This window comes from Callithrix jacchus, chromosome 5, assembly GCF_049354715.1.
Source record: "Callithrix jacchus isolate 240 chromosome 5, calJac240_pri, whole genome shotgun sequence".
Taxonomy (NCBI): domain Eukaryota; kingdom Metazoa; phylum Chordata; class Mammalia; order Primates; family Cebidae; genus Callithrix; species Callithrix jacchus.
Genome location: NC_133506.1, coordinates 79,441,506 through 79,457,448, shown reverse-complemented (window position 1 = coordinate 79,457,448; position 15,943 = coordinate 79,441,506). Strand labels below are relative to the sequence as shown.

At 42.4% G+C, this 15,943-nt stretch overlaps 1 protein-coding gene across 17 annotated transcripts in view; it reads right to left on the bottom strand.

Annotated features, from left to right (window-relative positions):
- Nucleotides 1-15,943, bottom strand: part of ARHGAP44 (Rho GTPase activating protein 44) — a 203,310-nt gene that overhangs the window by 81,089 nt on the left and 106,278 nt on the right. For all 17 annotated transcript variants that reach the window (XM_078373068.1, XM_002747896.6, XM_078373069.1 and 14 more), the window contains 3 exons: nucleotides 10,603-10,642; nucleotides 10,104-10,208; nucleotides 1,487-1,563 (listed from right to left, as the gene is read on the bottom strand). In XM_078373068.1, coding sequence (XP_078229194.1) covers nucleotides 1,487-1,563; nucleotides 10,104-10,208; nucleotides 10,603-10,642 — 222 coding nt within the window. The remainder of the gene's footprint in view (nucleotides 1-1,486; nucleotides 1,564-10,103; nucleotides 10,209-10,602; nucleotides 10,643-15,943) is intronic.

The window sequence follows — 15,943 nt, the reverse complement described above, 5'->3', positions numbered from 1 at the left end:
CTGCACTCCAGCCTGGGCAACAGAGCAAGACGCTGTCTCAGGGAAAAAAAAAAAAGCTACATAAGCCAATGTTCTAACTATGCTTTGATTTACTCATCCCTGAGTTCTTCCATGTGTATGTACTATACATTTTAATAAAATTTATATGCTTTTCTCTTGTTAATCTACCTTTTGTCAGTCTAATTTTCAGGGCCCAACCAAAGAACCTAAGATGGCTAGAGAGAAAAAAAAAATTTTCCTCCTCTACAACATTTTCTCCAATTTTTTCCTACCTTGCTACTTGTACTTCTCATCTTTCTTCTGGATGTAATCTATTTCACGTAGCCTTAACTAGCTCTTTCAGTGAGAATATGCAGGTAGTATCTTCTTCAAATCTTTGCCTGAAAATATCCTTACTCCCCTACTTTATCATAGAATACTAGGTTTCTTATATTTTCACTCAATACTTGAACATAGTACTCCACTATCTGCTGGTGTTCATTGTGACTGATGAATAGTTTGCTATCAGTTTAATGCTATTTTATAGTAATTATCTTTTTTCCCTCTGGTCAATTTTACGTTTTTCTATTTTCTGTTGATAATCTGTGGTCTTACTCTAATATATGTCCAGGGATGAATTTCTTCTTGTTGATCTCAATCAAAACATTTTGTGCTCCTTAAATCTAAAGACATGTTTTTCTTCAAATCTGGAAGAAAAATTCAACCACAAACTTCCGCTTCTCCCTATTTCTTCCTCAAGAATTCCAATTAGACAGAATGTTACACTTTTGCACTCTTATCACCCACGTGTCTTGACTTAAGAATGCCTACATCCTTATCTCTACACTTCATTCTCTTCATTCTGAGTGGCTACATCTGTTTTCAAGTTCAGCAATTCTTTATTTGTGTATAATCTTCAGTTTCTTTCATATAAAGATCATTAAAAATTATTAGCATGATTTCTGAAAGTTCTCTTTGGTTTTTCTGCAATCCTGCCTATTCTAATAGTGTTTAATTCTCTTGTCAAGGATTCTTTTTTTTAATTTTAAAATTTCCATTTAAACAATGATTATTTATATTTTCTTCCATATACTTCTATTATTTTTGGTTCTCAGGGTACCGACTCTCCTACTGATTGTACCTGCGGATGTTCTCTCATGACCATTCTATTTTCAGTTTGTTTTATTGTGAGCTCAACATCAGTAAGGGCTGCTTTTCTGAGAAGCCCGTTATTTGAATTGAGATGTTTCATATTTGCTTCTGCCAGAGCCCTAAGGATTTCAATTGTCCTTCGTCAGTTTCATGTTTCTCTCTCTACTTGGACCTTGCCTCACTGCACAGATATGACTTTAGAGCCAAGAGTTCTGATTTCCCACTGGCAACATCTTCCTTTTTTCCACCAAAGTCCCCAGAGAGAATTCAGGTGTTTTCCTGAGAGTCTAGTTCCCTTTTCATGGATGGGGACTTACCTAGATTTGGCACCAACCCATGCAAAGTGTCACCTTACCCAAGAAGTGTGTCATCTCCCAGGATAGCTGAGCCCTCCATCAGACACTGAGCCAGTGTTGTCAAAGGCAGCTTTTTCTGAAAAGAAAGCAAATGGTGTAATAAAGCTACTTTCTACAGTCATCTGTTGGCTATAAAATAGCAAAAAGTCAAACATTTGCCTACTTTATTATATTAGTATGAAACAAGCTGACTTTAAAATAGCTTTAAACCTAGAAATTCATAGTGTACAATGATGGGTTAGACTTAGAGATGTCAACATTCAGAAAACAAGAACTGAATTACAACTGCCACTTTGGGAAATCAGCCTAAGGCTTACATGCTGTATTTTAAAATGAGGTAGGACGGCAAAAAGAAAAAAATGAGAAAAACTTAAAATAATGTTAACAAAGATTTGAGCAATGTCTTAATTTCCAAAAATCAATACTTAAGGAATATATTAGCTTTATTTTAAAAATGAAGCAGTAGCCAGGCGGGGTGGCTCATGCCTGTAATCCCAGCACTTGGGGAAGCTGAGGTGGGTAGATCACCTGAGGTCAGGAGTTTGAGATCAGCCTGGCCAACATAGTGAAACCCCGTCTTTGCCAATAATGCAAAAATTAGCTGGGTATGGTGGTACACGCCTGTAATCCCAGCTACTCAGGAGGCTGAGGCAGCAGAATGGCTTGAACCCAGGAGGTGGAGGTTGTAGTGAGCCAAGGTTGCACCACTGCACTCCAGCCTGGGCAACAAGAGTGAAACTCCATCTCTAAAAAAAAAAAATGAGGCAGCTATGGTCAAGAAAGAGAGAGAAAAGTGTTCACATGCAATTACAACCCAGAAAGAGTAAGCACCAAAATAAAGACATACTCCAAAGAGCACATGAGAAGATGATTAACCAACCTCATTAGTCATTAGGGAAACTCCAATCAAGGCCACAGCGAAATATCACTTTACACTAAGATGCCTATAATAATATTAATACTTGACAAAAAAAAAACAAAAATAAGGATTGGTGAGCATGAACCTTCATTCATTCCTAGTGAAAGTTTAAACTGGTACAGCACTGTGAAAGTGTATTTGTATCTCAATAAGTTAAGTAGAATTATTGCATGGCACAGCAATTCCACACCAGGGTATATAGCCAAAGTAAAAACAGATGTTCAAAAAAGAGGCATACAAATGTGAAGAGCAACACTATTGACAATGGTCAAAAGGTTGTAACAACTCAAATGTACATCAGTGGATAAATGGATAAATAAAATGTGGTATATCCATAAAATGGATCATTATGTAGCCATGAAAAAAGGAATGTTCCATGCTACAGCATGGATGAATCTTGAAGACATCATGCTAAGTGAAATAACCTAGACACAAAAGGACACATACTGAACTCTATTTAATGAAATATCCGGAATAAGCAAATCCATAGAGACAGAAAGTAGATTAGTGGTTGTAGCAGGGCTGCAGGGGTGAGTAGAATCGGGAAGGACTGCTTAATGACTGTGGGGTTTCCTTTGGGGATGATGAAAATGTTCTGGAACTAGATAGTGGTAGTAAGCAGACTAACTGTTAAAACCACTGCACACTTTAAAATGCTAAATTTCATGTTACAGAGAGGGAGAGACAAGCTGCGGTAGGAGTTTGGCATGACCTATTCCCTGTGCTAAGTGTCAAAGAGCTCTTTCCTTGCTGAGCTAAGACCAGCCAGCACACACAGACAGACAGACAGACAGACAGACAGACCAAAAACAAGATAAGAACCAATAGCACCTTCTCAGGACTTCCAGTCTATGTGGCTACAAAGGTAGTTCTTCAAATAGAAAGTGACTGAACTACACCCAGCCCAGAGCCTCCTAGTGTTATTACATAAATACATAAAGAGTTTCCACTCTAATTCACTTACTAATCCAATATTTATGATGGGTAGGTACCACACCAGTGATAAAGAAAACTAAACACTGCTCTCACGGAACTTTTTTTCTCTTTTCTTTTTTTTTTTTTTTTTTTAATAAAAGGTCTTACTCTATCACCTAGGCTGGAGTACAGTGTTGCACTCATAGCTCACTGAAGCCTCAAGCTCCTGAGCTCACTCAATCCTCCCATCTCAGCTTCCTGAGTAGCTAGAAATACAGGCATACACCCCCACACCTGGCTCATTTTATTTCCAATTTTTTTGTAGAGATAGTGTCTCACTATGCTTCCCAGGCTGGTCTTGAACTTCTGAGCTCAAGCAATCCTCCTGCTTTGGCCTCCCCAAGTGCTGGGATTACAGGTGTGGGCCACCACACCCAGTCAAAGAATTTACTTCTAATGGTGAAGATAAATAATAAACAGCATCATACCTTGTCCTACGTCTTTTTTCATCTGGTTGTTCATTTGCATTTATAATATTCTAACTGATAAATACAACTAAAGTGTTACCCTGAGTTCTTCAAGCCATTTTGGCAAATTATCAAACCTGAAGAGGAGGTTTTGTGACCCCTAATTTATAACTGGTTGATCAGAAATACCAGAAGGCTGGATTTGCAATTGACATCTTAAGTAGGGGCAGTGTGGTAGGACTGAGCCCTTAACCTGTGGGATCTGACACTAACTCCAGATACACAGCATCAGAATAAATGATAAGACACCCAGCTGGTGTTCAGAGAGTTGGAGAATTGTTTGGTGCGTGCAAAAAAATCCATCTACACATGTGGTCAAAGAAGTCATGTAAGCAAAGAGAAACAGAGCATGGTTTTCACAGAAGCAGGCATAATATTCCAATTGCAGCCTCACTGAGAAGGCGCAGCTCAACCAGGGGTGATTTCTGTCCTCCAGCGATCATTTGGCAACACCTGGAGACATTTCTGGTTGGCACAGTATGGGAGGTGTTATTGGCATCTTATGGGTAGATGCCAGAGATGTTGCTAAACATCCTGCAGTGCACAGAACAGTCTCCCCCCGCAAAGAATTACTAGGCTCAAAATGTCAATAGTGTCGTGGTTGAGAGACCTGGTTTAATTTGCAGGTGTCTAAAATATGCCAGGGACAAGTCAGTGAAGATGCTTCATCTAGAACGTCAGATGGTACAATCATAGCTCACATTAAAAGACCATTTTGGTTTGTGATAAACATTCACAGTCCCATGACCTGCCATCAGGGCAAGATTTCAGCATTTCTGAATCTTTTTGAAATTTGAAGAGAGGACTGGCCTCTAGCAAAGGGGGATTGTGATGGTCCAGGAGTTGACATCCTTTAAAGAAATAACATCTACCAATAGGTGAGTAGAGTTTTTCCAAATATGGAAAAAAACTAATCAGGTGATACTGTCAGTGAGTGGAGCAGAAAACTATGTCCATAGGTGACCAAACAAATGACAGTCAAGATCAACAGGACAAGACCGGCCACTGGAGGAACATGGAGTTGATGGGACTTTTGGAGGGAGGATGGAGAGGGGATGGCCAAGCAACTGTTCTGCAAAATGCAGAATGGAAAACACAGTTTGGAATTACAGTGCTGGAAACACCCTGCTCCTGAGAAGAGGGGAAGGAAGCCCAGAGCCAAGCTCAGAGATGCAGGTGGAAGACACATCGTAGCGTCCAAGGGCCAAGGTAAGGAGTTAAGATTTTTTTTTTTTTGAAACGGAGTCTCACTCTGTTGCCCAGGCTGGAAGGCAGTGGTAAAATCTCGAATCACCGCAACCTGCACCTCCTGGGTTCAAGCAATTCTCCTGCCTTAGCCTCCTGAGAAGCTGGGACTACAGGCACATGCCACCAGGCCTGGATAATTTTTCTGTATTTTGGTAGAGACAGGGTTTCACCATGTTGCCCAGGCTCGTCTTGAACTCCTGAACTCAGGCAATCCGCCAGCCTTGGCCTCCCCAAGTGCTAGGATTACAGCCGTGAGCCACCGCACCCAGCCAGGAGTTCAGACTTTATTCTACAATGGGAATCCTGGAGCAGGATTAGGCAGGAGAGTGACGTTACTGGATTTCCAATTTAAACACTGGCTCCCGAGGTGGCAGAGAAGGGAATATGGAGGAGGAGGGGAGGGATTGGGGTGGAAGACGTGATAGAAGCCACTGTGTTCGGGAAGAGCTAACAGCTGCTTAGACTAGGGTGGTAAATGTTGAAGCCAAGTGGAAATTCTTTGGAGGAAGTTAGCAGGGTGTACTGACAGCCTGCACGCGGGGGGTATCGAAAGGAAAGAATAAAGAATGGCGTCTGGAATTTCGATGAGCAAATGCATGGATTGAGAATACCATTTTCTACTGTTTTGCCTCTTTGCTGGGTCCTTCTCCTGGTACAGTGTGAAATGCTGCGGTTCCTGAGGTTCCTGATTCAACGGTCATTTGTCTTCTCACCCTACATTTTCTCCTGAGGTGATCTCGGTGACTCCCAGGGATTCAACTGTCACTCAAGGTAGAGACCATGAAACCCTTCTCTCCTCTTCATATGTCCATACCTCTCCTGCTACCAAATTCTGATACTCCACCTCCAGGATCTGCCATGTATGCTGATTTTTCTCCATTGTCACTGTCTTCATTGCATCTCACTAATATTGTTCCCATCTCTGTGTAACCGGCCTCTCACTCCTACCACAGCACCACCCATTAGTCCTTTATTCATACAATTTTCAACAAATCTGGTCATCTCTCTCCCTGTTAAAATGCTGGCTTTCCTCTGCATTTAGGGATAAAGTCCGAACCCTCACCAAAGCCTACAAGGCATGATCCCATCCCCCTGCAGTCCCACCTCATGCCACATCCTCCCCACTCTCTACAGTCTGGTCACTCTGGCCATCTTTATGCTTCTCAAAATGCCAAACTTGGCCAGGCGCAGTGGCTCATGCCTGTAATCCCAGCACTTTGGGAGGCCGAGGCGGGTGGATCACCTGAGGTCAGGAGTTTGAGATCAGCCTGGCCAATATGGTGAAATCCCGTCTCTACTAAAAATACAAAAATCAGTTGGGCGTGGTGACACATGCCTGTGATCCCAGCCACTTGGGAGGTTGAGGCAGGAGAATAGCTTGAACCCGGGAGATGGAGGTTGCAGTGAGCCAAGATTATGCCATTGCACTCCAGCCTGGGTAACAAGAGCAAAATTTCGTCTCAAAAAAACAAAACAAATGAAAAACAACAACAAAAAAATGCCAAACTCCTCTTTCCTTTCTCTGGGAACCCGGCACATCTTGGCCCCTGACAGAGAAGTATGTTTACCCCTTGTGGTGCAGCTACTTTTTACCTGTCCTTAATGTCCACGTCCTCAAGGAAACCCTCCCACTATTTAATTTCTAGCAAGCGCTTCTTCTCGGTGCTAAGACATGGTCTGTGCAGCAAATGCAATGCACTGTGACTGTGATGCCTGCTTCCCTTAGGTGGCGAGCTTCTGGAGCACAGAAATCCTGCTTAGCTGGCTCAGCACTTGGCATACACACCACCTTTCATGGCAGAGTTGGTGCTTTCTAAATATTTGCTGAATAAGGTAGAGAAACACTTTCACATGGTAGCACTTTGTTTTTTGGGCATGACTTCGTAATGAGAAACGCAAGGACTTCAAAAAACCAAACATCTTCATTCTATGAAAAGTCTCGAAAACCTAGTTATAAACCTGGACTAAAGATGGCAACATGGAAAGGTAATTCAAATTCTTTCTATTCTTCACCCCACAGAAGGAATCCAGTTTACTCAGTACCCATGAGACAATCATGTTCTCTCTGGTCATTGAGAAAATGGCAACAAAATCCCATTTTTATGACTACCCATATCTGGCTAGCAGTCACAGCTTTCAGGGAAAAACTTTTAAAAGTGGTATGACAAAAGTTTAGAAGCTGGAACACATGACTAAATGGCTAAAGGGCTACTTAGCTTGCTAAAAGAGAAATAACAACAAGCAACTTATATGTACTCAAATAAAAAGCAGAATACTGCAAGGATCCCCATGAAGTCTCTCCTGATCCTGAGATTCTACGACCCACACGCCCCCTGTGATTGTCCATCTCTGGACCCTCTCTCGACATTCAACTTCGCTAGACAGTGTCGCTTCATTCACTCCCTCCCTCCCATTCCACCTTCCCTTTACCTAATCCCTTTCATTTTATTTCTTTTCCTTTTCACCCATTTCTCTGATCTTGACATATGTCCCTACTTAACCATCGCAAAGAAGTGGATACACGTTTCAGTATTTGAGGTGATTTATAAGTATCACGTTTCCTATTAAATCTCTTAATGTGTTTAGAGAAAAACTGAACAAAATTGAGTTTGGAATTTTTTTCCCCCAGTTCTTTGATTGTATCATATTTTATGTAGCTCTTTGACTTTCAGACCATTTATTCAGTCCTGTGATGATAAGGAAAGACGGATCAGCACAAGAAATCATTGACAAAATCAAGCACTGGAAATCCATGCAGTGAAATCACTGACCTGTACGTGCCTGGGCATCTACTTCCACTGCAGACTTCTCCTAGTTCATGAGTTTATCACTGCATGCATGTGACTGCAGCCTTCAGAGCCTGATAATGCTGCTCCGGGTAAGCTGTTTACTATTTCTAGAAATTGGCTAGCCTGGCAGTCTCTCCAGGGTCAGAGAAGACATTGCATGTCTTCTCTAGTAAAAGAAGCCAGATAGTGTATGTTCCAGCCAGTGAATTATGGCCAGTCATAGCAAACCCATTTCTCTTGGACACATATTCACCTTCTCAGCCTCTCTCAAGTCTCTATTAAGTAGTGTAGTTATCAGCCATGTGTTGTACTTTCCATATTCAGATGCTCTGACAATATCTTGAGCCCTTGCTGACCCTAGAGGGACTGCCCCTCCCAGGCTAGCCAATTCCTAGAAATAGTAAACAACTCACCCAAAACATGCTTTTTAAATTCAAACTAATCTAGAGCTCACACTTCAACAGCCTCCTCTAAGGGGCTCTCACAACCCAGGCCCCTATTCATCTACCCTAATCACCTGACTGGGAGGTCAGGTACCAGACAACTAGAAATAGTCCTTAATAACTAATCAGTCCTAAATCTTCTGCAGACACCACAACAAAGGCTCTGGCCCATAATCCCCTCCTCCACCACCTGACCAACCCTAGAGTTTTCCCTGTGGCCTCCCTGATACAGCCTGTCCCCTTCTCTTGGGAAGGGTGAATAACTATCTCTCATTGGCAGTCATCTCTTGATCTGGCTATGCCATAGCTCCGATCTTCCATCAATACCCTATACTTCAGATCACTCAGGGACCCAAATGTCTCCTTACTGATACAGTATGTAAGACTCTCAATCCAATGAAAACTCCACCAATCCAGGTAACTTCATCTCATCCGAGAAAAATAATGTTAGTACTAATCCACCTACCAACACCAAAGGCTGCATTCAAGCCTCTGGTGGTAGCATTCAGATGTTCAATACCAAAACACACTGTACTTTGGCCCAGTGATTTTAAAAATAGTGCTTCTTGGAGCAAAAGAAAGGAGACAGATCAAAGGCAGGCTTGGCTCCAGCACCCCCATCCAAAACCGTTCCTGGTGCCCCCATGTGATGTGGGTTTGATAAAAGGGTTTCATGCCCAAAGTCTTTTTGCAAACTCTCCCTTTAGATGGTTCAGGTTCCCCTTTCTGAATTCCTGGTACATGCAGAATTATTTCTATAGATATTTGTCAGAGTTGTGAAGTTTTATTTATACACATACAAACGATTCCTGCTGGGAATATTAAGAAAGAAGAAACCAGGGCTTGGGGAAAAAAAAGAAAAGAAATGACTGGTAGGGCAAGTAGAGCGGGTTTTTGCACTGCAGCAGGACACAGGAAGAAGTATTGTGGCCCATCACGTCACAGTTAACAGAAACGAGGTGAACAGAAGCTGAGGAGCATCAGGGACACCGGGGGAAATGGAAGTTGGCAATAACAGCAAGTCAAAGAAAAAGTCTAAAAGATCCCAATCATGTAGATTATGAACTCAAGGAAGGAGGAGAAAAACCTAAATTGCGTATCCCTTGTCATAAATCCAAGGGAATGTCTAAGAATATCGTTTAATCTTTGGTGGAGTGGAGAGGGATAGGGTCAAGAGGAAGGTAAACCTGCAGAGACTGTTCATATGGAGGGATGTTTAAAGGGAATCACGTTATACAATGCCTGTTACTTTTAATGTAGGCTATAGACATAGGCAGTAGAGTCGCTTTATTTAGCAGGCTCTCTTTCTTGTGTCTCATTATAGCGAAAACAATTTTCAAGGGCCTTTAGAGGTCACTTGCAACCTCTAAAACCACAATGTAATTTTTTTCCATGAGATCTTAACATACTGTTGAGGCAAATGCAGTCGATGAATGAGCTGAATCAGGGGACAGAAAATCCATCAAGGATAAAGTTTCCCTGGAGGTGAGATCCCAAACTCACCTCTGCCATCTTCCCAGTTGGTCCAGTCTGGGGAGGACAGGGAGGGGACCTCACTTTGCCTGGGGAGGGCAGGGTATGTTTCAGGCTGAGCTGAAGAATAGGAACAGTAGGGAGGGTTGTCACTCCACAGAATCTGGGAGCTAGGGCTGCTGAGTTAATTCTCAGGCACATAAGCAGCTACATAAACAGCTATGACCAGGAGGGTCATACAAGTAGGATCTTTGTCCTTAGCAGGCAAGATGTAAGCTCCCCAGGGACAGGAGGGCACTTACGGAGCGTTTGTCAGCCTCTGCCCCTTGCTGGCCCTGCAGACATGCGGTGAGCTTCTTGTGCGTGCTGTGCGACACCTGTTTCACCAGCTCCAGACGCTTCTCCACCTGCAGAGAGAAGAGTGGGTGGTGTCACTGGGAGAGGGCAAGGTCAGGGGAAGAGGGGTTGTAGGTGTGGACAATCACAACTCATGTTTCCACAGAGGCAAGAACTCCTGAAGAGACAACTTCAATGCCAGAGAATTGGAGGGGCAGCAATCACAGACTCCAGGATCCTTGGGCTAACTGTGTGGTGAAATGACTTTAAACCTCTCCTGAAAGAGCTTAACCTAAACCAGTATTCAACATGCCAAGCACTGTCGTAAAAGACAAAAACAAAAAACTTATCTCCAAACAGTGTGTAAGGAGCAGGTGGAGCAGTTTTAACTGCATCGGGGATGGCTTAGTTTTAAACAGAAAAGTATCTCTGGGGTCTATGAGCCAGCATCAGTGACTACCTTACCTGAAGAAGATCTTCACTCAAAACTTCCGTCTTTTCGGCCCTAAAAAGAACATTAAGAAACATATCAGTAAGAAAACTAAGAACAGAGCCTCATAGTTATTCCCCAGTCTCTTCACTTAAGCCAACATCAGAAAAACAGTGACATTAGTAGCAGAAACATCTAAGAAGAGAATAGATAAAACTAGAATTTACTAAGAACCTTAAAAAACCAACACACCAGCAAATACAACAAAGCAGAAGACTTTTCTGCTATAGATTGCAACCTGGATTCATGACAATAAATGTTTGCCTTTGTTCCCAGACATATACATATATATATGTATATGTCTGGGAAAAAATATATATTTTTTATATATATTTTATATATGTTTGTTCCCAGACATATACATATATATAAAATATACGTGTGTGTGTGTATATATATATATATATATATATATATTTTTTTTTTTTTTTAAGTATCAGAATTAAGGTTTCCACACCCACAACCCTTGGCCTTCCCCAAAGAAGCTAATGTAGCAGAAATCTGAGAAAGGATCAATTAACGACAAACACAGGGACAGTACTGAATCCTGGCAACTAACACAAATGCCACCACCAAGGTCTGGCAACCAAGCATTAGATCCACCGAAAAGTGGAGGGCTTGAACCTGAAATTTCTACATTTAGAGAAAGAACCTGGATATGCGGGTGATACCCCTCATGGGCACCGAGGAAGGAGAACTGTGTAGACCCCAGGCACAATTAGTGCCTGAAGTATAACTCACTGCTTACTTATATCTAGCTTATATATATATAATCATGCTTAGTCCCACAATCTTTCTATATAATCATATAATAACTTACTGCTTACTATATCTAGCTTATATATATATATATATATATATATATATATATATATATAAATCATATTTAGTTCCATATAATCTTTCTATATAATCATATAGGTATTGTAGTCAGAGCTGTACTGACACATTTAGTGCTGATTTATAGAATCCTTCTATATAATCACATAGTAGTTTGTAGTAGGAGGAATGCCTAGAGCAGTCACAGAACAGAAGTAGTACATGGGAAAACAGCCAGACCAGGACAAGAACCAAAGACCCAGCGGTGGCGTCTTGCCTGAAAGGGCATATGCTGTATGGCAGGCTGGGAGCAAGAGCCTCTCCTCCTGATAAAGGAGTTATAGTACCTTGCATCCAGTTCCTGTGGAAAGCAGACCTGAGATCCCACAAATAACCAAGGGAGAAGAACCCCTCTGGTGAGACCAGTCACAGTGGCTGTATACCCTATCAGTCTTTTCTCACTTCTATGCTAGCACAAATCATCCTGCCATAAATATCTTAAGAGAAGAGCACAAGTCTGTCAGCTCCCTCTGCATTGGCTTACAATATCTTTCTATTAGAAACCCTTTGAAGTCTCCAGCCCCCAGATAGAAAATGTTGCGCACGACACCTGTTGCACACAGTCCACCCCCTTGCCTTGGTGACATAATGGGGGCGGACCCCTTTTCTGCACACGACCCTCTACTACTGTGCATGGCATGGCCCCCTCCTGTGCATGGCCCACCACTCTGCCCAGGTGACATAATGGGATGGCCCCCTCGCTGTGACTCACGCGATTATGTATGCCCTAGCACTAAGCCTATAGATGACGACCTCACTTAGGACCCTTCCCCCTGCTTGTACCTAATAAATACAGATGCTTCTGGGGGTTTGGGGCCTCACCTGCCTCCGCTCATAGGTGGCGTGGCCCCTCAAGTCCAGCTGCTCTTCTCCAGTTCTTCAGTGTCCTGTCTCTTTACTTCTCAGATCCTGTACCTCAGCACAGCATAAGGGACACCCCACGACCCAGGGGGGCCAATAACCCTACATGGATGCTAGCGGAACTGGACCCAGCTAACCCATTAGCACTTCCTGCCTCAGGTCAGAGGAGAATGCCAATTCTCTCAGGAATGAAGCATTCTAATTTAATGCTCGCTCGCTCTCTCTCTCTCTCTCTCTCTCTCTCTCTCTCTCTTTCTCACTCTCACCTTCTCTGACACACGTGCACACACACACAAAGACTCTCTCTCTCTCTCCCACATACACACAAACACAGCAAATTCACATGAAAACTATCAAGATTTAAAAGTACAAAGAAAGAAACAACATATGAGAAGCATAAAGAACTTCAGCTATTGAAATTATCAAAGACTGTAATACATGTATAAAATATCTAAGAACAAATGATATATTTTAAAAAAAAATAAGCAGTAGGACTTCTGCTTCCAGGAAGAGGGAGTGAATATATTTTAGCAATTTTTCTACTGGCTGGGAAGCTTCAGAATAACATGGTAAAGAAATAACATGGTAAAGGTGTCCTTCACATTCTCAGACTTGGAGCGTAAGAAACTAGCAACCTAAGACATCAACAGGCTCAGATAAACCCCAACAAAAGCCTGGTCTTTGTAGACAAATGACCAAGGAGCAGCCTAGCAAGACAGATACTTTTTAGAAAACCGCTCGCTGCAGCCAACATCACAGAAAAGAACTGTTGTCCTACTCCACCTATGCCAGCCAAAGCTGAGTAGGGAGCCCTGACTTCTACCCCTACCAGGGAGGAACACACACTCAAGCCCATGCCCCTCATCAGTGTGGGAGCTTCTGAGAACACTGAGAAACATAAAGAAAACATCCATCTAGGGTATAGGAGTGCCTATCACTGCTAGGCAACTGACAAAGCCCATCTTCCTCTGCTGCAGGACCAGTGGAAATCGCATGGCCACCTGGACACCCAGGCGCACATGGTGATAATGAAGCATCTCTTCACCTTCCCACTGGGATGGTGTCACAGGAGTCCTAGTGGACAGACAGGACTCTTGCCAATGCCCAGCAATAACGAGGCCACTCCCTTCTCAGTATTAGTGAAAGCCAAGTAGGGAGCAACAGCGAGATACTCATAACCCCCCCACCAGCCAGTGAGGTAGCAGTGGAAGCCCAGAGAACCAGAACTCCTACACCCACCCAGTACCAACAAGGAGCACCTCCATCTTTGAAGGGTCAATGAAGGCCAGCCAAGTGGGGAATCCAGACTTCTAATCCAATTCATCAGAAACAAAGCAGCACTGATCTTCCCCCATTAGAGCAGCATGAGAGAAAGCCAGCTACAAGAAAGAGTTTAAATGAGATCCAGAGTCTCATAATAAAATAGGTATAATATCTAGATTTCAATTCCTCATCACACCAAGAACCAGAAAAAACTAAAAGAAAAAAAAAGACGATAGATGCCAATTAAAGTATTCACTATAAAAATACTTCAGTGTGTAGTAGTAAACACACTTAAAACAAATAAAATGGAAAGTCTCAGAAGGGAAATAGAATATGTAAAGAAGAAACAAATACAAATTTTAGAGCTGAGGCCAGGCATGGTAGCTCATGCCTGTAATCCCAGCACTTTGGGAGGCCAAAGCAGGAGGGTCACAAAGTCAAGAGATCAAAACCATCCTGGCCAACATGATCAAACCCTATCTCCACTAAAAATACAAAAATTAGCAATTAGCTGGACATGGTGGCGTGCACCTGTCATCCCAGCTACTTGGGAGTCTGAAGCAGAAGATTTGTTTGAACTCAGGAGGAAGAGGTTGCAGTGAGCCGAGATTACGCCACTGCACTCTGGCCTGGAAACAGAGCCAGATCTCGTCTCAAAAAAAAAAAAAAAAATTTAGAGCTGAAAAATATAGCAATCTAATTTTTAAAAAAACTCAGTTGATGGATTCAACAGCAGAATGAAGGGGCAGACGAAAGAATCAGTGAACTGGAAAAAGCATAATAGAAATTTTCCAATCTGAACAAAAGGGCAAAAATCAACCAAACAAATCAACAAACAAAAAAAGCCCCAGGGACCTGTGGGATTATAACAAAAGATCAAATATTTTATGTCATCAGAGTCCCAGAAGAAGAGGGGAAAAACTGATAGCTATATTAGACTAGGTTGGTCATGAAAAAGAAGTTAAAAAAAGATAGGCTAAAAAATACTCAAAGAAATAATGGCTAAAAAGGTCCCAGGCGGGGCGCGGTGGCTCAAGCCTGTAATCCCAGCACTTTGGGAGGCCGAGGCGGGTGGATCACGAGGTCAACAGATCGAGACCATCTTGGTCAACATGGTGAAACCCCGTCTCTACTAAAATTACAAAAAAATTAGCTGGGCACTGTGGTGCGTGCCTGTAATCCCAGCTGCTTGGGAGGCTGAGGCAGGAGAATTGCCTGAACCCAGGAGGCGGAGATTGCGGTGAGCCGAGATCGCGCCATTGCACTCCAGCCTGGGTAACAAGAGCGAAACTCCGTCTCAAAAAAAAAAAAAAAAAAGGTCCCAAATGCAGCACTAGACAAAAACCTACATATTCAAAAATATGAACAAACCCCACAGAGGATAAACATAAAGAAATCCTCACCAAGACACATCATGATCAAAGTTCTAAAAACTAAAGACAAATCTTGAAATCAAGGTGAAAGAACTGATACCTTAACAATGGGGGAAAAGCAATTAGAATGACAGCAGATTTCTCAAGAAGAATGGAGACTCAAAGAAAGTGGCACATCGTTTTTTCAGGGCTGAAAGAAACTGTCAACCTAGAACCCTTTACCTAATGAATCTATTCTTCAGGAATAAAGGGGAAATTAAGACAATCTCAGATATACAAAAATTAACAGAATTTGTCATCAGCAGGCCTTGCATTGCTAAAGAGAGTTATCTAAAAACAACCCAAAGGCCAGGTGCAGTGGTTCACGCCTGCAACGCTGCTGGTATTTCAAGTTTCCTTCTTTTGTCATTTTTTTTTTTTTTTTGAAATGGAGTCTCACTCTTGTTGCATAGGCTGGAGTGCAGAGGCACAATCTTGGCTTTGTGAGACTGAGGTGGATGGATCATCTGAGGTCAGGAGTTCAGGACCAGCCTGGCCAACAGGTGAAACCCCATCTCTACTAAAAATACAAAAAATTAGCCAGGATTGGTGATATGTGCCTGTAATCCCAGCTACTCAGGAAGCTGAACTAGGAGAATCACTTCAACCTGGGAGGCGGAGGCTGCAGTGAGCCAAGATTGTGCCTCTGCACTCCAGCCTACGCAACAAGGGTGAGACTCCATTTCAAAAAAAAAAAAAATGATAAAAGAAGGAAACTTGAAATACCAGCGGGGGATAAAAAACATGATGAGCAAAGCTGTGGGTAAATATAAATCTTCCTCCTTTTAAGTTTTCTAAATTATGTGTGATGGGGAAACAATACTTATAACATTGTCTAATGTGGTTCTCAATGTATGTAGAGGAAATATTTGATACAATGATAATCAACGGAGGGTAAAGG